The sequence below is a fragment of the Mandrillus leucophaeus genome, unplaced genomic scaffold (assembly GCF_000951045.1).
Source record: "Mandrillus leucophaeus isolate KB7577 unplaced genomic scaffold, Mleu.le_1.0 Scaffold150, whole genome shotgun sequence".
NCBI classification, from domain to species: domain Eukaryota; kingdom Metazoa; phylum Chordata; class Mammalia; order Primates; family Cercopithecidae; genus Mandrillus; species Mandrillus leucophaeus.
In genome coordinates, this window is record NW_012101477.1 from 3513397 (window position 1) to 3532631 (window position 19235).

General features: G+C 53.4%; 1 protein-coding gene across 1 annotated transcript in view; it reads left to right on the top strand.

The window, feature by feature from the left end:
• KIAA1755 (KIAA1755 ortholog) overlaps positions 1–17952 on the top strand; it is a 43752-nt gene extending 25800 nt beyond the window's left edge. The window contains exons 7-15 of the mRNA XM_011975023.1: positions 2098–2215; positions 3124–3210; positions 4588–4704; positions 6752–6850; positions 7784–7932; positions 10653–10791; positions 12060–12182; positions 12954–13175; positions 16681–17952. Coding sequence (XP_011830413.1) covers positions 2098–2215; positions 3124–3210; positions 4588–4704; positions 6752–6850; positions 7784–7932; positions 10653–10791; positions 12060–12182; positions 12954–13175; positions 16681–17382 — 1756 coding nt within the window. The 3' untranslated portion in view covers positions 17383–17952. The remainder of the gene's footprint in view (positions 1–2097; positions 2216–3123; positions 3211–4587; positions 4705–6751; positions 6851–7783; positions 7933–10652; positions 10792–12059; positions 12183–12953; positions 13176–16680) is intronic.
• The last annotated feature ends 1283 nt before the right edge of the window (positions 17953–19235 follow it).

Consider the following 19235-nt stretch of genomic DNA (forward strand, 5'->3'; position numbering starts at 1 on the left):
GTGAATGAGTGAATGAGTGAGTGAATGAGTGAGTGAGTGAATAAGTGGTGAATGAGTGAGTGAATGAGTGAGTGAATGAATGAGTGAATGAGTGAGTGAGTGAATGAGTGAGTGAGTGAGTGAATGATGAGTGGACTCAGGCTGATTTCTAATGCTCCTCTTAACACTCCTACCCCCACCACCATTCAGACTTAATGGACTGGCTGGGGAAGAGGCACCCTCCTTTCCTCTGGGACCCAGCCCCTAGCCAGGGCAGTGTTAGAGGGGACACTGCTCAGTACTGGCTAATAAGCTCCAACTCAACCTAGAGGTCTGCTGCTGGGGGTAAGAGGTGGAAGGTGATAGAACCCTCTGGAACTTTCTTCATGCATCCCACCCCACTGGAGCCATCACTGCCACCTGCTGGTCACTGACTTTTTTTTCTTTTCCAAGGTGGAGTGGCTTTTCTGGACTGAGTGGGAGATGGGACCCCCTTTTCTGTGGTGGAAAGTGACTAGCGTGGTAGACAGAGCTCTGGGATCGCACCCACTGGCTATGGGACCATAGGGAAATAACCTCCCCTCCTCAAGGCTCGCCTGAATAAAGGGCATGACCAAGAGGGCTCTAAGGACCAAGCTGGGCACAAGTGGCAGGGATGAGGGGGTGTGGACGATGTAAACTGTGGAGTGCAGTGCACACCAGGTGCTTGTGTGCTGGGCTGGTTTTCTCCACTTGTGCTCTGAATGAACCTTGGCTGGGCCCCTGCTCTGGGCTTGGCTTCATGCTACATGGTGCTGGGAACAGAGGCTCCTTACACCGGGCCCTGACTTTTAAGGGCCTCCAGGTTGGTACCAGAGACAGGTCTGGAAACAAATCACTGTCCAGCATGGGCATCGCCAGAGGGAGGCAAGGACATAAAGCCAGAGACTTGAAATCACCTCCCAGAGCCGCCTGTCACTATCTGTCACTGGGCCTTTCTGTGCTCAGTTTCCCCTTCTAGGATAATCGTAGCAAATACTTACATCCCGTTTACTTGCTCTGTGCAGTCACTGAGTGCTTTACACGAATGAATTCGTCAGTCCTCACCACAGCCCATAAGGCCAGTACTATCATTATGAAATTGACTCAGGGAGATGAAATCACTTGCCCGATCACAAGGTACTAATGGCAGCACCACAGCTCTACTCTCCCACTGGGCCACCTCAGGTTTTGCCTGTGCACTGAGTGGTTGTAAGGTTTGAAGGCAGTTGGGAGCTATTTTTCAGTCCTGCCTGATCATCAGACTGGTCAAGGGTGCTTGGAACCACACAGATTCCCTGGCCACCCTTTACCCACTGGCCAGATGGCTAGAGGGGTGGGGATGGGGGAGGAGAGGGGTGAGGAATCTGTATTTTAACAAGTCTTGAAAATTGGGCCAGTTTGGAAAATCCTAAGATAGTCACTGAAAAGTGGCCCACTGTAAGCTCAGTGCAATGTGGCTGAACCAGGGAGAGTGTTTTGGCTGTAATCAACAGAAATTCCCATTTAAAATGTTTTATCTGTTAAGGAAATGTATCATTCTATGGCTCTGCCTCATATCTCTTTGTAAGAACTTTTTAAAGGAGAGAACGTCTTTCCCAGAAGCCCCTTTCCCCAGAAAACTTCCCCTCACATCTCATTGGCCAGGGTCATGCGACATTTAAGTCACATGACCCTCCCCCATCTAAACCAATCACTGGCCAGAGGAATTAGGTCACTACTGTTGGCCTCAACCAATCAGAAGCCAGGCTCTGGGGGAACATGGCTTTTTGGAAGGAGTTGGATTCTTGAACAAAATAAGGATTCTGCCTACACAAAAAAGTGGGTGAGTCCCAAGTGACTCACCTACTGTACCTGGGTTAGTTGCTAGAGTTAGGAATAGTAGGGCTATAAATGAGGGCTGTATGAGGTATTGCAGGAGCACCAAAAAGGAAGCAAAGGGCTCTGCCTGGAGAAGAACCATGGAGGACTTCCTGGAAGGGGCATTGGAAGCTGGTCTTACAGGATGAAGAGTTCATCAGTAAATGAAGGTTTCTAGCAGCCAGGTTCCCTCACCTTCCACTAGGTTCTGCCCCCTGTCCAAGGCCATCCAGCAAGACCGTCCATTCTGTTTACCACCCACAGGCCTGAAGATAAAGCCAAGGGGCTGGCGGTCCTGATCGATGCCAGGAAACAGCCCCCACAGCCTGGTCTGGTCAGTGCCCTGCAGGCCACCCAGGTGAGTGGGAGGTGGAGAGCCTTAGCCTAGTAAGTCCTGGAAGCCACCAGGGGCCTCCTGACATTCACAGAGCCCAGGAGTGCTAAGGGCTGGGACCAGGACTCTCAAGCAGGAACTTTTACCACAGACAACAGAAAACGCAGGCCTAACAAGCTTGAAGCTCATTGATTCATGTCACTGGACAGTCCAGGAGCCAAGTCCAGTTTCAAGTATGGCTCGATCCAAGGGCTTAGCTACTGTCACTAGAATCTGGTTCCTCTCTCTCCATTTCTGACCCCGTTCTCTTTGGAGGATGCCAAGCCACCCTGCTTGGCACCCCGTGCCCCTTGGTGGCCGGATGGCTCCCAGCAGCTCTGACTTCACATGGTCTCTAATTTAAATCCACTAGGAAAGAGTAAGAGATTATTTTCCCAGAGGTCTCAGCAAACATTTATTTGTGTCTCAGTTACAGTGGGTTCAGGAGTCCCTCCACACCCAACCCTGTGGCCTGGGCGTGAATGCTACACACTGATTGGCTTAGACTTAGATCACATAAAGCCCATAAGCTGAGAAGGGAGGAGAGAAGAGATTCATATCCAGCCATTATGGGCAGCAGAGTCAATGGAGGTTCTGCATCTGCTTACCTTATGGTCTGACCTCCTTCGCTTTGTAGATGGGCAAACTGAGGCCCAGAGGGGCAGGTCATCTAGAAAGGTTTGCAACGCAGCTTGAACCTCCTGCTCTCATGACTTCCAACCAATGATTCACGGTCCAAACATATCACACAAAGGTCCCAGCCATGGGGGGGCCCCATCCTGTCCTTGTGGCCCATTTGCCTGCATCTTACAGGGGATGAAGGAGGAAATCAAAGTGTGTGAGGCTTCAGGAAGTCTTGAGCAGAGCAACTCTGCAGTGGTTGTCTTTGACAGGCTCAGGTCCCAGCCTCCATCCGCGCTATTCTCTTCCTGGGGGAGAAGGAGGCGGCTCTCCAGCTGCAGACATTACCCGACATCCAGGTGAGGGGGACTCAGGGTCGGCGGTTGAGGAGGGGAGCTGTTGGGCTTTAGCTGAGCTAGGGTTAAGGGGAGGGAGAACTACAGAATTCATGAGCTAGAAGAGACCTTGAAATAATCTAGTGTAGGGCAATAAATACGAGGCCTGAGCGCTACCACTCCCCAGTATAGCTCCGTGGCAGGCATCGTCAAATCAGTCACAGAATAATTTCTCTCTGGCTATCCTAGCAACTCCTGGTGGGTGCTGCCACATGATCGAGAATTGCACATGGCATGAAACCTATTTGAAAAGCTTCATCTGGTCCATCCCTCCTCCCTTTCTTTTCAGAGAGGGAAACTGAAGCCTAAGGCCACACAGCAAGCTAGACGCAGAGCTGGAGTCACCTGACTCCAGTGCCTTTTTCACACTGTGGTCAGACCTGCTCTTCCTGTATTTCTCACCCTAATTAATACAAATGTGGAGCTGAAGTGGGACTTTGCAGGAAAGAGCCCTGCAGCTCCCTTTAATTAGTGCCATACACCACAATAATGAGTATGGGCAGTCAGTCCTCTGTCCTGCTTCGGGATGTGATTTTCAAACTCTCCTTCCTTCTGGTGAGTGACGAGGCACATTGTGGGCTGGAGATATGCTTTTCCAACTTTAATGTGCTTACTGATCTCTTGGGGAAATACATTAACGTGCAGGTACTGATTGAGTAGTTATAGATGGGTCCTGGGACTCTGAATTTCCAACATGTCCTAGGTGATGCTGGTGCTGCTGGCCCATGGACCACACTTTGAGTAGCAGGAATATCAGGTGGGTCCAAAAAAACCACAGAATCCACCGAATCCCAAGCCTAGGTACTGGAGCTATTCCCAACATAAACCTCAAATTTCTCTGCCTGGGAGAAGCAGTCACCTAGTTCTTCTTCCATCTCTTAGGGGACACTGTTGGGATTTAGTGACTTTTCTCACCAGCCCCAAGAAGGAAACAGCTTTTGGTGGCTCCTCAGGGAACTGTGCAAGGATTACAAACAAGTTTCATCACAAGGGCCAGCTTCATTCCGTTTGTGTGACTGCCCGGAGAGCTGTACTCGGAAGGAGCCAAGCTCAGAGGGAGCGAGTGCTATGATTGATTAATGATGTCTGCCTTGGGCACAGGCTAGGAGAGTGGCAGTATGAGTGCTGTTTATTTGCCATTCCTTAACTAGGGTCTGGTTCTGAATTTTGATTTGTAAGAGTTTCCAGAGAAGACTGGTTGCCCACAAAGCAACTTTTAAAGCTGGAGTCAGCCTTACTTCTAGGAGGTGAACTGGTGCTGGGGCAGGGATCTGGGCAGGACCTTCTAAAATGACTGTCCTCACATTGAGTCCCTGGTTCTCCTGATTCTTTGGTCTGCAGGTGGAGGTGCTGACCTCATTGAAGGCCCTCAGCCACCATGTGGACCCCAGCCAGCTGCCCGCAGCCCTGGAAGGCCCCTTCCCCTACTGCCACACCGAGTGGGTGCAATTCTTCCAGGTGTTTACCATCACAGCCTTTAGCCCCTGACCTCCACTCCTTCTCTTCCTCACTTCACTCTTCTGCCCCATGGATCCATCAACCCTGCTATGCTAAAAAATGAACAGTCACTCAACAAATGTTTACAATGAAGGTACAGAGTAGAATGATTAAGAGCTCAGGCTCTGGGGCCAGGCTGCGTGCGTTGCAATCCCAGCTCTGCTGTGTGATTTTGGATAAGTTACTTACCTTCTCTGAGCCTTGGTTTCCGCATCAGCTAAATAGGGGATGATAACAGTACCTCCTCATGGGGTTTTTGTGAAGATTAATTTAGTTAATGTGGGCAAAGAGCTTAGAAGAGTGTCTGGCACATAAGAGCTATGTCTATGTTAACTGAAAATAAATTTACAGGGCTGGGCGCTGTGGTTCACACCTGTAATCCCAGCACGTTGAGAGGCCGAGGTGGGTGGATCACATGAGGTCAGGGGTTTGAGACCAGCCTGGCCAACATGGTAAAACCTCATATCTACTAAAAATACAATAAAGAAAAAGTTAGCCATGCATGGTGGTATGCACCTGTAGTCCCAGCTACTCGGGAGGCTGAGGCATGAGAATCACTTGAACCCAGGAGGCGGAGATTGCAGTGAGCCAAGATCACACCACTGCACTCCACCCTAGGTGGCAGAGTGAGACTCTGTCTCAAAAATAATCATAAAATAAAATAAAATAAATTTGTAGGCACTTGCTTTATGGACCCACACAACTCAGGAAGCTCAGGATCTGGTTCCCTCCGATCAGAGGGAGGAAATAAGGCAGCCGCCAGTGCTGGGCTCCTTTCCTGTGTAATCACAGTCCCTCCTCCCCACAACCCCAAGAGGGGGCATTTCATACCCAATGTAGTACATGCGGACACATAGGGCGAGGGTGCCTTTCAGTGGACTTAAACCACACCGAAACCCGTGCCCATCAATGACCCTGGCTTCTCTCTAAACCAGGGTTGTTCAACCTTAACCTATTCACATTTGGGGTCGAGCAATTCTGTTTTGTGCATTGCGACATGCTAGGCACCAGCCCCGGCTCTACCCACTGTTCGCACCCCACAAATGATGACAATTAAAGAATGTCTCCTGACATTGCCGAATGTCCCCGGGGGGCAAAGTCACCCCTCATTGAGAACCACTGGTCTATACTAACAGTCTAACATGGTGGCTTATTTACTTTTTGCCCTGGTGATTTTTTTTTAAATTGTGTGTTTTTGAATAGGCAGTAAGTATATTCACAGTTCAAATGGTACAAAAAGATACCTACTGAACAATTCCCTTTTCTGCTTGTCCCCCAGGGTCCTAGCTTCCCTTTCCAGAGGCCTCCAATGAATCCACTGGGTTTTGAACTGTATCTTAGCTTTAAACCCTTTGCTTTACATGAAATCTTACCTATAGACCCACTACATAGATCTGAGAATGACGATAAACACAGTACGGGCTGGACTCTGTTCTAAGTGCCTTGCAGGGCACTTAGTGTCAGGGTTTAATCCTGACACAACCCTATAAGGAGGAACTACTATGATCTCCATTTTAAAGAGGAGGAAGCAGAGACACAGAGAGGTTAAGTAACTTGCCCCCCAAGGCCTCACAGCTTGTAAGTGATGGAGCTGGGCTGAAGTGGGACTCAGCCGAGAATGTTCCCCTAACTCTGCCCTCTTCCTCCCCTTACCAACCACGGTATCCCCACCGGCCTGGGAGTCGCTCAGGCCTGTCTCCTTTCTTCTCCCTCACTCACATTCAACACCAGTGGTTCTCCAAGTGTGGTCCCCCAGGCCAGCAGCATGAGCAATGCCTGGGAACTCATTAGAAATGCACTTTCTACCATGCCTCGCCCCAGAGGAACTGAAGCAGACACTCAGGAGCAGAGCCCAGAGCCTGTGTTTTAACCAGCTGTCTGGTGCTTCTGATGCACCTGGAGTTGGAGAGCCACTGCTTCCTACCTCCCCTGTGCGCTCCTGGGATGGAAGAGGCATCCTCTGGGTTGGCCTGGACTGACACCCACCCTCTGGTCCTCTGTGCTGCAGAAGCTGGACCCTTTCCTTGCTGACCTCCAGCAGGCCTCTTCCCTGCTACAAGCTTCCATCGAGGAATTCGAGAAAGCCGACCCCCCTGGCGGGATGCAGGTGAGCCTGGAGCACAGTGGGTGGGGAAGCCACACTACGTCCCAGACTCCAGGGACCAAAGACTTTGAGAAGGGGGCAGCCTGGGGAAAAGGGGGAGGACATTATCATCCCTGTTTTTCATCATTCACTTGACTCATATTTGAGGGGCACCCACTTTGTACCCTGCACTGGAGACCAGCCTGGGGCGAACTGACCTGTCCCTGCCCTCTCAGGGTTCATGGTGCTGCGGCAGAAGTGGTAGTTTAAAAAGCAAACACATAAATGGGTATGTCATTCCAAATTGTGTCAAGTCCTGTGGAAGTAAGATTGGGAGTAATGAGGGAGGAGGGCCTCTCTGAAGAGCTGGAGTTTAAGTTGAGGCTTGAAGTTTGAGAAGGAGCCTGCCTTTGTTGGGGGCTGTGCGCCAGGCAGGGGCAAACACTTGCAAAGGCCCTGAGGTGGGATTATACCTGGGTTGTTCAGGAGTAGCAAGGAGGCCAATGTGGAGCAGAATGAGTGGGAGAGAAGCACGAGTGGAGCTTCTAGATGCAGCGGGAGCTGGACCAAGGAAGAGTTGGTCTGGGATTCAATTTGAAGCCTGCAGGGAAGCCACTGGAGAGTTTTAAACCGGGGATTATCAGATTTGCACCGAGATCCGTTCAACTGCCATGTGGAGAATAGACTGTAGGGGGAGCCAGAGGGCAGCAGGGAGATCAGTGAAGAGGCTGGAATGGGTGTCCCAGCAAGAGATGCTGGAGGGTGGACCAGAGAGGTTGCCATGGTGATGAGAGGGGGCATGGCTAAAGGGGATGTTTTAGAGACAGAAACGACAGACTTTCTGGAGGACCTTGAATGCCAAACTGGGAGTTGGACTTGATCTGGGTGTGGGGCGCCTTGGAAGGTTGCAAAGGGAGAGTGGGGATGGGGCCTCAGGGCACCTCCCTACGCTGGCAGGAGGCCACCAGGTGCCTGAGCAAGTCCAAGGAGCTGATGGAGGCTGTGCTGAGGGACCCGGGCCTACTGGGCCTCCAGCGGGAAGGTGGAGCCACCCTGGCCAGGCTGCAGCGTGATGCCAGCAGGCTGGACTTCAGCCCTGATGTCAGGTACAGACAGATGTCCAGGCCTTTCCTCCTCCACCCCATCCTGTTTCTGGCCCGGGAGCTTGGAGCTGGGACCACACCACCTAGGGGTCACATAGCCAAGCCCTGAGAGTGCCCAGCTTTGCAGTCGTTGCAGGGCCTGTATCCCAGGCTGAGGCCTGGTCACAGAAATCCACCCTGAGCCCTGGCAATTTCCTCACCCCTTCTCTGCTTCCCCTCCTTCAGCCCCAGCCATCTAGAGCCTGGGATGGGCGTCGGAGGATGTCGCCTACCCATTTCTGGTCACCCTTTTGGACAAAGCACTTTCTCCAACCCACACACCAGGCTGAGCCCCTGCAAGAGCGTGTCTCATTTATTTCTGGCAAGAACCCTGTGAGGTCCACGTTGTCCACATTGTCCATTTGGCTGATGGACAACTGAGGCTCAGCGAAGGGAAATAGCTGCTAGGCAGCAGCTGGTCGGGGATTTGAAGCTGGGCCTTCTGGGCATTGAACCCCTACCCGGCCCTGCCTTTCCCGGTAGGCTGCTCAAACATGCTTGTGAGAACCTCATGGTGTCTCGGGGGTCTCAGAGCCAGAATAAATTATAGACATTCCTGGAAAGTTCCAGCTTTCTTAAATTTAGAGGGTGGGGGAAAGTCAGTCATTAAATTGGTCAGTAATTGCAAGTGTTTTCACCCTCTTAGAACACAGCTACTTATATTCAAAGTCAAGGGCTAGTATGCATGAGTTTTTAAGAACATTTTATTTACAGAACCAAGACCTAAATAGCACTGTGTATGTGTCCAGCATTTGTCTCAGGGCTTTACAAATACCAACTCATTTAATTCACTCCTGAGGTAGCTGTAAGTATTATCCCTATTTTACAGTGGAGGAACCTGAGGCTCAGAGAGGGTAAGTGATTAGTCCAGGGTCACACAGCTGGGATGTGGTGGGGCCCAGACTTGAATCCAGGCAGTCTGGCCCCAGAATCTTAACAAACCACCCAGAGCTGCACTAGACTTGAGAGCAGGCTCACACAGATGGACGCACAGGCAGCATTGGGTGTGGGGTCATCTCCCTGCCCCTCAGTGCCTGGTGGGGGCTGGTACTGCCTTTCTCAGCCTGTTCCACCTTCACCTGCCTGCCGGGCCCAGGCTCCTCCTGTCCACCCGAGGACCCGCAGACCCACAGCTACCAGAAGCTCCAGCAGGGGGCACTGTGGTCCCACATGAGCTGCTGCGGGCGTTTGTTCTGCAGCGGGTCCTTGCAGCCCCAGGCTGTCTGTGTCCCTCCGTCCCTCCCTCTCCAGGCAGGCAGATATTTTCTATCCCACTCATGCACCCTGGGCCCACACCTCTTCCCTGCAAGGGTGGCAACCCGTGGGGAGCTGCAGTCAGATGGGGAGGCCGAGGTAGAGCAAGGCACCCTTCAGGAAGTTAAAAGCTTTTCTTCCACCTTCTCTCTTCCATTTTCCCTCTGAAGGCAGAGCCTCTGAAGGCAGAGGAAGGCAGAGGAGGGCAGAGCAGGGTTTGAAATTCCTGCCTTCGCGCAAGTATCACTATGCCTGAAATCCCATCCACACTTCTTCCTTAGTGTCTTGTGGCTTTGAGCATTTAAAAAATTATGTGCAGAAACAGCCCTAGGTGGGGTTCCAACTCAGGCTGCCATCTGCAAGTCATTTCCCCTCCCTTGACCTCAGTTTTCCCATCTGTGAAATGGAAGCAGGGCTGGCAGGCGTGTTGCAGCTACTTCCCACCATTGCAATAGAAATAGCGCGAACCTGACAAACATCGTGTGCTGGGCACAGTGTTAAGTGTTTTGCACGCTGAGCGCTGGTTCTTTGCCCTGGCTGCCCCTGGAACCACCTGAGGTGCTTTAGAAAGCATCAGTGTCCCAGCTGGGCGCAGTGGCTCATGCCTGTAATCCCAGCACTTTTGGAGGCCAAGGCAGACAGATCACCTGAAGTCAGGAGTTCAAGACCAGCCTGGCCAACATGTGAAACCCCACCTCTACTAAAAATACAAAAATTAGCTGGGCGTGGTGGCGCGTGCCTGTAATTCCAACTACCCAGGAGGCTGAGGCAGGAGAATCGCTGGAACCCAGGAGGCAGAGGCTGCAGTGAGCAGAGATCACGCCACTGCACTCTAGCCTGGGCGACCAGCCTGGGCGACAGAGCGAGACTCCGTCTCAAAAATAAAAGGGAAGAAAAAGAAAACATCAGTGTGTTGGCTGCACTCAGTCTGCTGACTTCGTTGGCCTGGGGCGGGGCACTAAGATTTGTTAAAGCTCCCAGGGCAGGTTATAATGTATAGCTGGAGGTGAGGGCCAGGCGCTAGATCATTTAATCCTTACAACCATGCTCTGAAATGGGTTCTGTGATTATCTCCACCTCACAGAAGAAAAAGCAGAGACAGAGAGAGGTTGAGACATTTGCACAGAGCCTCCTACTAGAAGGTAGCAGAGCTGGGCTTTGAACCCAGATCTGTCCAGCCAGCTTCATACCCTTCTAGGGAAGGGGGAGGGTCATCTCACCTCCTACTGTGTTCTCTTGTCCTCCCAGTCCCATGGAAGACCAAGGCTGAGGCCCAGAAAGGTGTAGGAACCTGCCCACAGTCACACAGCAAGTTAGCTGGAAACCCAGGCTGGGGCCACAGAGGTGGAGGGACAGGCCTATGTGGGGCAGAAGTACAGCAGGGTGAAGAGGGCAACACAGGCCTTTTCTCACCTCCGCCCACCTCCCAGGAGCCATCTGGCTGCAGCCACTGCCTTGTACAGCCTTGTGGACGAGCAGCTTCATGTTCTGGTCACCGCATCCAACAGCCTCCTGGGGAAGCTGGAGCTCCGTGTCCGCCTGGGCCACCTGGAAGCTGCCATTCACCAGGTGAAAGGGGAGTCTGGCTTGGGGTGTGGGGGTTCTGCCTGGCCACATTCCACAGGAAAGCCCCGACTCTGGGCCCGGCCCTAGCCAGCTGCTTTGTTCTAGAGAAAGGACACCAGGCTGGCAGTCCTTCAAAGGCCAGGCAGGCATCCTTGGGGCATAGCACATAACATGGTGCTCAATAAGTGCTCAATGAGTGAGAACATGGCCCCAAGAGCTGCATTTATTGAGCACCAACTCTGTGCCAAGCCCTGGGCCAAAGCCGTTGTGAACATCATTGCTTTCCAAACTCATCTTGGGGAAGGTGCTAGGATTTCACCCACTGCACAGACAAGGAAACTGAGGCTGGGAGATATTATGTCACCTGCGTGTGGTTGCATATCTCGGAGTCTGATTCTGGAACCTGCACCTGGTGTGGCTTCATCTGACTGCCGGTGCTGAGAACCAACACATTCCTTTCTGCCTGGAGCTGCGGGCCACGGCGCGCTCCTGCATCAGACAGCGCTGGTCCATTCCCGGCTCCAGCGCTTACTCATGGTGTGGTCCCGGACAAGATATTTAACCCTTCAGTGCTTCAGTATCTTCATTTGTTGAATGGGGGGTGACAGTAGTACCTGCTACGTTGGATCTGTGAGGATAAAGTGAGTGAACAGGCTCTTTAAGATGCCCCAGAATAAGAAAGGAACTTCCACTCAGGGGGTTGAGCGCCATTATATACCCGCTGTCCCTCATTGAATCTTCATGTCTACCCCGTTTTACCACTGAGTAAACTGAGGCCCAGAAAGGGGGAGTGGCTTACCATGTTCACACAGTGAGTTCCCAGCAGGCCGATGGTCTTTCCTCTGCAGCCTGCAGCTTCTTCTCCAGCACTGTTTGCATGTGCACACGTGTGCGCACGCACACACACACGAACAGGAAGCTCATCATCCCTGAGGCCACCCGTTTTATGATCCAGCGTCACCGAGTGGTTAGAGTAGCCTGAAGTTCACCACCCTGTGACTTCATTCAGATAACAGTGTGCACCGAGGGCGTTGGCCAGGCCAGATGCCCTCTGGGGTCCCACTTTGAAGAACATGACCATGCACTCCCCCTCCGCAAGTCATTTCTTCCCATGTCCAGAATTGGGAGAGTGTCAGTCCAAGCCAGGGGTCACAGGCCTAGCCACTGAATGAGTGAGGACAGAAGACCTCGGCCTCCAAGGAAGTGGGGAAGCTGGACAAGGGAGGTCGCCTAGCAGCCCCTCATGTCCAAATCTGCCTCTCCTGCTCCAGGTCAGCGACTGGATGGAGCAGGAAGGAAGTCGGTGGCTGCAAACGCTGACCCCCAAGGACGGAAGTTTGGAGACAGTGGAGAAAGCCCACGCAGAGTTTGAGAACTTCTTCCTCCAGGCTGCAGTGCGTTCCAGACAACAGCGGAGCAGGACTGGAGCAGATGGAGAGGGCATTAGAGGGGGTGGCACTGCCAGGGCAAAGCTGTGGAGGGGGGAAAGAGCAAGGAAAGTTCCAGAGACAGTGAGGGAAACAGCTTGGATTGCAGAGTTCAGCCGAGATGTTATCTCCCTCAGGGGTTCTTACCACACGGCCAAGCCCAAAGAATATGCCGAATCCCCCAAAGGGTTTCTTAAAATGCCGTTTCCAGGGCCTCACCCTAGACCTGATAACTCAGCCTCACAGAGCCGGGGGTTGGGGGGCAGGGATGCTGCATCAACATGATGCGATGTGACAAGGCTCTGGACCACAGGGTGATTCAGCCCCGTATCAGCGCTCAGGAATTCCCAGGCCAGTGAGGAGCGAGGGCGGGGGTGGGGACAAACAGGGAAACGTGCACAGAAAGGGAGAATGTGGGGACTCAGAGCAGGAGCCTTTGGAGTCAGAGAAGTTTTCCAGAAGGGACATCTAAGCAGAGCCCGGCTAGGCAAAGTGAACTGCCATGGCGAGGGCCTGGAGACTTCCAGAAGCATGATAACTGCTCTCTATTGTTCACCCCTCACTAGGAGCTAAGCCCTGTAAGGTGGGTGCCATTAGGGTCCCCATTCTACAGATGAGGAAACCGAAGCTCAGGAAGTCTCCTGGCTTGGCAGCAGGGCAGCTGGAGGTTGTTGACCTTTGAGGGAGGCCCCAGCCAAGGCGGGAGCTGAGTGAGCACCCCCCGCTCTCCCCTCTCAGGCCCAGTACCGCCGAGGCCTGGAGCTGTCCAAGCAGGCCGCTCAGCTGGGAGCTGCAGCCGGAGGGGCTGGGGAGGCAGAAGGAGCAGAGTTCCCAGAGCTGGCAGCCTTTGCCTCTACCCAGCGGGCCTTCCAGGCTAAGCTGACCCACTTTTACATGGCGGCCGAGCGGCAACGCACGGACCTCGAGACGCTGCTCCACCTGCACCGCTTCTGCAAGAGGGTGAGCCCTGCGGCACCTGTACGGATTCCCCGGATCCCCTGGCTGGGGGTATGGTGGGGACAGGGATACCTAGACACAGCCCCATGGCCCACCTCCATAGACAGCCCCCCATCCCCTGGATACCTAGACACAGCCCCCCCGCCCACTTGCACAGACACCACCCCCATCCCCTGGCTGGGGGCACAGCGGGGACAGGGATACCTAGACACAGCCTGAGGCTCTTTGTGATTCACTCCCAAGTCTTGTAACAGGAAAAAAACAGTGGGAAGGAGAAGAGCTGAGATTTGAACATAGATGTGTCCGTGGTGCCCCGTGACATGCCTTATATGCTTCCCCAAAGAGAGAAGAAATGATGACAGAGTCCCTTCTCCAAGCAGGCTTGACGACGATGAGGATGATGGGTTGTTGGGAGGGTAGTGCACATTTGTGAGTGTGTACACCACACCAGACCCTCCTGTAGGCTTCACACACCTTACCCGACTTTATTTTCACCATACCTCTTTGATGACAGGGCACCAATGTTGTTCCCACTTTACAGATGAGAAAACTGCCCAAAGAGGGCAGTGCTGAAGGAGGATTTGATTTAAGAGCTGCCACCCATCCTAAATTCATGTAGCCAAATCTCTCTTTAAAAAAAAAAATTTTTTTATGGGAAAAGTGAGGTCTGTGGGGACAAAGGAGCAGGCTGGGAGAGTGTGGTCCAGCTGGGACAGGGGCCCCCATGGCTGGCCCAGGCCCAGTGCCCTCAGCTACCCCTTGCACTTGCCACCAAGGCCAGAGTATGAGAAAGACCTGCCCCAGCCTCCCAGCTGTCAGGCCAGCCCAGCGTGCAGGCCACAGCGATCACAGGCTGCTTCAGAGGGCAGCAGGAAGGGCTCTGGTCAACTCACACCTGGGGCCCTGGGAGGACAGGGCACTCTCTGTCTCCTTGGGACAGCAGGCAAGGGAGGCAGGTGTTGGCAGTGGCAGCAAAGGGCTCCCCCAGTTCCAGCTGTGTGCAGTTAAGAGCACGATACAGGCAGAATCCTAGCCTTGGAGTCCGGGGCTTCATGTCCTTGAGTGAGTTCGGTGACCTCAACCACTGTCTTCACTGCTCTAGGCCTCAGCTCTTTGCTAAGACCATAGTTAATGGTTGTGTGGTTCTTATGATGAGCAAGGCCCTGTTCTAGTCATTTCACATATTATTTTATTGTTGCCCGAATCCTATGAGGCGGGTACTACTATTATGCCCATTTCCACATAAGGAAAGAGACAGGTCAGATAACTCACCCAGGGTCACACAGCTAACCGAGTGGGCAGAGATTCAAACCCAGACCATCTGGCTCTACTGCCAGCCTTACCAGGTAGTGACAGATTTCAATGGAAGTAACCCCTGGCACAGGGCTTTGTTCAAATTCAGAATTATTATTAACATCAATATTATTATTATCATTAGGAGGAGGAAGAAGAGGAGTAGTGCCTCCAGGGTTAAGGACATCTGGAAGCTTCTTTGCCTTGCCCACTGATTTCAGCCAATTCCAGCCCCATTGGCCTTCCTGGATCAATCAAACGTGCTCCAGCTCTGAAGCCTTTGCATGTGCTGTTCCCTCAGCCTGGGAAGCTCTTCCCATTTACCGGCTGGCTTCTTGTCTTCTGCTGTCAGCTCACACATCCCCTCCTTGCAGACGCCCTTTCTGACCACCCACCCCTGTCTCTCTCATCACCCTGTTTTGTCACTTCTGGGTGCTCACTTTGATCTGAAGTTGTCCTGGTGCTTGTCACTCACTTGTCTCTTGCATGGTGTCCGCGAGGCGAGCTCCCTGAGGCAGGGACTGGGTCTGAGTTGGTCCTAGCTCTATCCACGGTTCCTGGCACAGGCTCGGCCCACAGGGGCTCAGGGAGGCTGTGCAGGGAGTCAGGATAGGCTGGAAGCCTGGGGATGGCCTGTGTGGAGGTGGTGTCTGTGCCAGGCCTAGAAGTCATGCAGCGGAGGAAGCAACCCTGACTTTGAGTCCAGCTCTTGCTGTTGGATCTGGGCTGGCCCTGTTTCCTCTCTGGTGCTGAATTTCAGTTCGTTCCACAAGGGGTTGGGCAAGATGATTTCTGAGGTGCTATCCATCTCTGTCCAGCTTAGCCTGGAAGGTCAAGTCCTGGACAGACAGACGGATGATGGGACAGCCCAGCACCAGGCTCAGCCCTTGGTGGGGAACGTGTGTGCAGCAGCTTTGGTCCTAAATAATAGTAACACAATGGTGCCACTAACAGAGATTTATGGAGCTCCTTCCCGGCCATGAGCTCCGTGTGCTTGCACGAATATGAAGCCATTTATCTAAAGACAAGTTCCCTTAATCCGTGGAAAGATGTTCTTTTCGGAGAAAATGGTTCTCCAATCCCTACAGCCTAACAGCTCGCTGTCGTGTTCTAAATTAATGGAGAGAAAGATGATGTTTTTCACGAGCTGCTGGGAATGTGTTGGCTTCTTTGCAGTCTGCAGACATTTTGTGGGGGAAGCGGGGACAGACAGAATCACAAAATGGGGCAGAGGCTCGGCTGGAGGGAGGGGCCTCCAGGCCTGGCGTGACTGACGGTCTTGAGGTGTGATGGTGAGGGCACACCCCTGCCCGGCCCGTTTCTCCTTCTGCCCACTGAGGTGCTTGGAGGACAGATCTGAGTGGAATCCTAGCTCCTTCCTGACTTGTTGTGTTCCCTAGGGCAAGTGAGTTCACTTCTCTGAGCCTCAGTTTTCTTCTCTGTGAAATGGGCTGCTGGCGCAGTTCAGTGTGATCCTGCCTGAGACACACAGAACCTGGCACATAGTCAGCGCTCCATAAACAGTAGCCAGACTCTCCCTCACAGCACTCACAGAGGTTAATACGACCACAGATAGGAATTTCACCTCTCCAAAGGCTTTTCATGCTCATCTAGTGCAACTTCCATTTTACAGAAGAAGAAACTGAGCCCCAGAGAGAGCTAAGTCCCTGCTGGCCCATAGGTCTATTAGAACGTGTCTGATGGGCCGGGCGCGGTGGCTCATACGTATAATCCCAGCACTTTGGGAGGCCAAGGCGGGTGGATCACCTGAGGTCAGGAGTTCGAGACCAGCCTGACCAACAAGGTGAAACGCTGTCTCTACTAAAAATACAAAAATTATCTGGGCATGGCAGCAGGTGCCTATAGCCTCAGCTACTCAGGAGGCTGAGACAGGAGAATTGTTTGAACCCAGGAGGCAGAGCTTGCAGTGAGCTGAGATCACACCACTGCACTCCAGCCTGGGCAATGGAACGAGACTCCATCTCAAAAAAAAAAAAAACAAAAGTGTCTGATGATCCTCAGGGTGCTTGGGGGCTGTTTCCAGATGGCAGGTGTGTGAACCCCAGGGAAGAGAGGGAAACCAGGATCATCATGGTCAGTGGAGAAGATCATGGCCAAGCCAAGCGGGGCCCTGGCATGGGGCATGTATTAATTCAGTCCTCCACAGTCCCACTTCCAGCCTGAGTCCCCACCTCCCTCTCTTCTTGTCCCCTAGATGACCTGGTTCCACATGGACTGTCAGGACCTGATGGCCCAGCTCAGGCTGGACAAGGCCTCAAGGGTCAGTCCTGGGGACCGGCGCCGCCTCCACCGCTACCTGCAGCGACTGGCATCTGAGTTCCCTGCTGAGAAGCTCGCAGCCGTGGGGCTGCAGGTGGCCTCCCTGAGCCGGGCGGGCCTGGGCCAGGAGCTCTGGGAGGAGGCCCGGATCAGGCATGAGGAGATCCGGATGCTCCTGGAGAAGGCACTGACCCACTGCTCTTGCCCAGAGACTCCCACTGCTCACTCAGTGCAACCAGAACGAAGAGGGGCGGTGGCCAAGGGCCAGGGTCTGAGTGTAGAGGTCGCTTCTAAGGGGAGGTGGGACCAGCCCCCACTAGACTCACTGGGCATGGACCGTTCGCCAAAGTCCTGTTGGCCTCCTGGGGCCCCCAGAGGGGAACAGAACCGAACTTTCCAGGCAGGCTTTCCACCCCAGGAAGCTGGCCGGGCTGCAGAGGCTGAAGACGGCAAAGGCGCCCACGAGCTCCCTGACCCTGCCCACGAGCATTCGCTTGCCACCACCTTCTTCTGGCAGCAGCCCCCAAGGCAGAGCCAGGTCCCTCGCCCCACTGGGGGCAGCTTCTCCTCAGAGGGGACAGACTCGCAGACATCCCTTGAGGACTCACCCCAGACAAGTCCCCTTGCCTCCCTCTAGCTGAGAGCCCCCTTCAGTGGCACCAGCCTCTGGGAGCACTGGGACAGGGCCCAGCTGGAGGGGTAGCCGGGAGCTCTGGTCAGTCCCAGTGAGACGTCGCCAGGGAGCACTGGTTTTACATTCTGCCTCTGCTGGGACGGTGAGAACTGTCGACCTGCCTCTGGCTCCAGAAAACTCCTGGAAGACCCGATCCTCACCCATGCAGAGTAGCGAGAGTAGGCGCCAGAACCAGGGCGCAATAAAGCGTGTGATTGGCTCCATCCCTCCAGGCTCTCATTGTGGAAAGAACTGTTGGCACAGACCCCTCCAGAGGTCTCCCTCGCAGGCAGGCAGACACCCACCTGTAGCTCAGGAACATACACAGCTCTCCTCTCGGCCACGAAGTCCAGCGTTGCCCTCATACAGAATCTTTGGGGAGGGTTGGGAGTGGTTCCTTGTCTTGGATTCCAGGAAAATGTACCCTGAGATGAGGATTTAAGGATCAGTGTGTTTGGTGCTGATCCAGGAACCTCAACTGGGGGAGTAGGAGGTGAGTCTGCAAAGGCACTAAAGAGGATGTTGTCAAGCAAATTTTCTTTTTTTTTTTAATTTTTAAAAATTCATTGTATTTTATTTTTAGAGATGAGGCCTCACTACATTGCCCAGGCTGGCCTCAAACTCCTGGGCTCAAGTGATCCTCCTGCCTTGGCCTGCCAAAGTGCTGGGATTGCCTCCCCCTGCTCCACCTCCCCACCCAGGGACAAGGTCTCACTCTGGTGTCCGGGCTGGAGTGCGGTGATGCACTCATAGCCTCAAATTCCTGAGTTCAACCGATCCTTCCACCTCAGCCTCCTGAGTAGCTGGGGCTACAGGCGTGCACCACCATGCTCAGCTTATTTATTTATTTTTTTGTAGACATGGGGTCTTGCTATGTTGCCCAGGCAGGCTGATCTCAAACTCCTGAGCTCAAACAATCCTCCTGCCTTGTCCTCCCAAAGTGCTGGGATTATAGGTATGAGCCACTGTGCCCCACCCTCAAACAAATTTCCATGTTGGCAACTGGAGCTAGATCTTGCTGGAGATCTCTGAAAGACAGCATGGAATCCTCGAACACCCCCTGAGGGGTGAGGCATCCAGGGCATTTATCTGCCAACCCTCAGGAGGTGGCATTTGTAGATGGCATGCACAGCCAGCTCCACTGGCCTTGGCAAAGAGAATTGCCTCCTGGAGCCGGAGGCCAGTTCCTGTGTTCAGAAGGGAAGGACACGTCTTCTGTGCTCCCTGTCTCACGAGGCGCCTTCGATTGGCATGGACCTTCACTCTCAACTTCAAAGAACCCTGTGGAATCTTGTCCTTGTCCTCCAGAGAGAATCCTCTCCACCCTCAAGGTCCCCTCTCTCTCTCACCTCCCCACCAAGCCTCCCTGGACTCAATGTCTTCTGTCCCCTTCCCTGCCCAATGTCCACCTCTCCAGGCTCAACCTCTGTGATCCAGTGCCATTGGGGCTCTGTGGGTGGCTGGGTCCTGGTGGTTGGGGACCGTGAGAAGGGTCCTATCTGTCGGGTCTTAGATGGAGCATCCAGATGGCCACCCTTCATACTGCCCCGAGTGGCCCCTGCCAGCACCTCTCTGGAGTGTCATTAAGCTGACAGTGTTTGCCTTGCCTCTGCAGTAGGATGCATTACGGAAGTGGCCTCTTGGTCACCTAGCTCTGAATTTTCCTGGCTCCCGAAAGAGGCTGGTGGGCACAGGTCCCCCGCAATGAGGCTGTGAAGGGGAGAGAGGCAGGCCTGGGCCAGGCATAGGAGGACAACTAGGGCTTCTCAGGAGCTGTCTCAGCCAAGAGTCGCACACTCAATACTTAAAATGGCTTC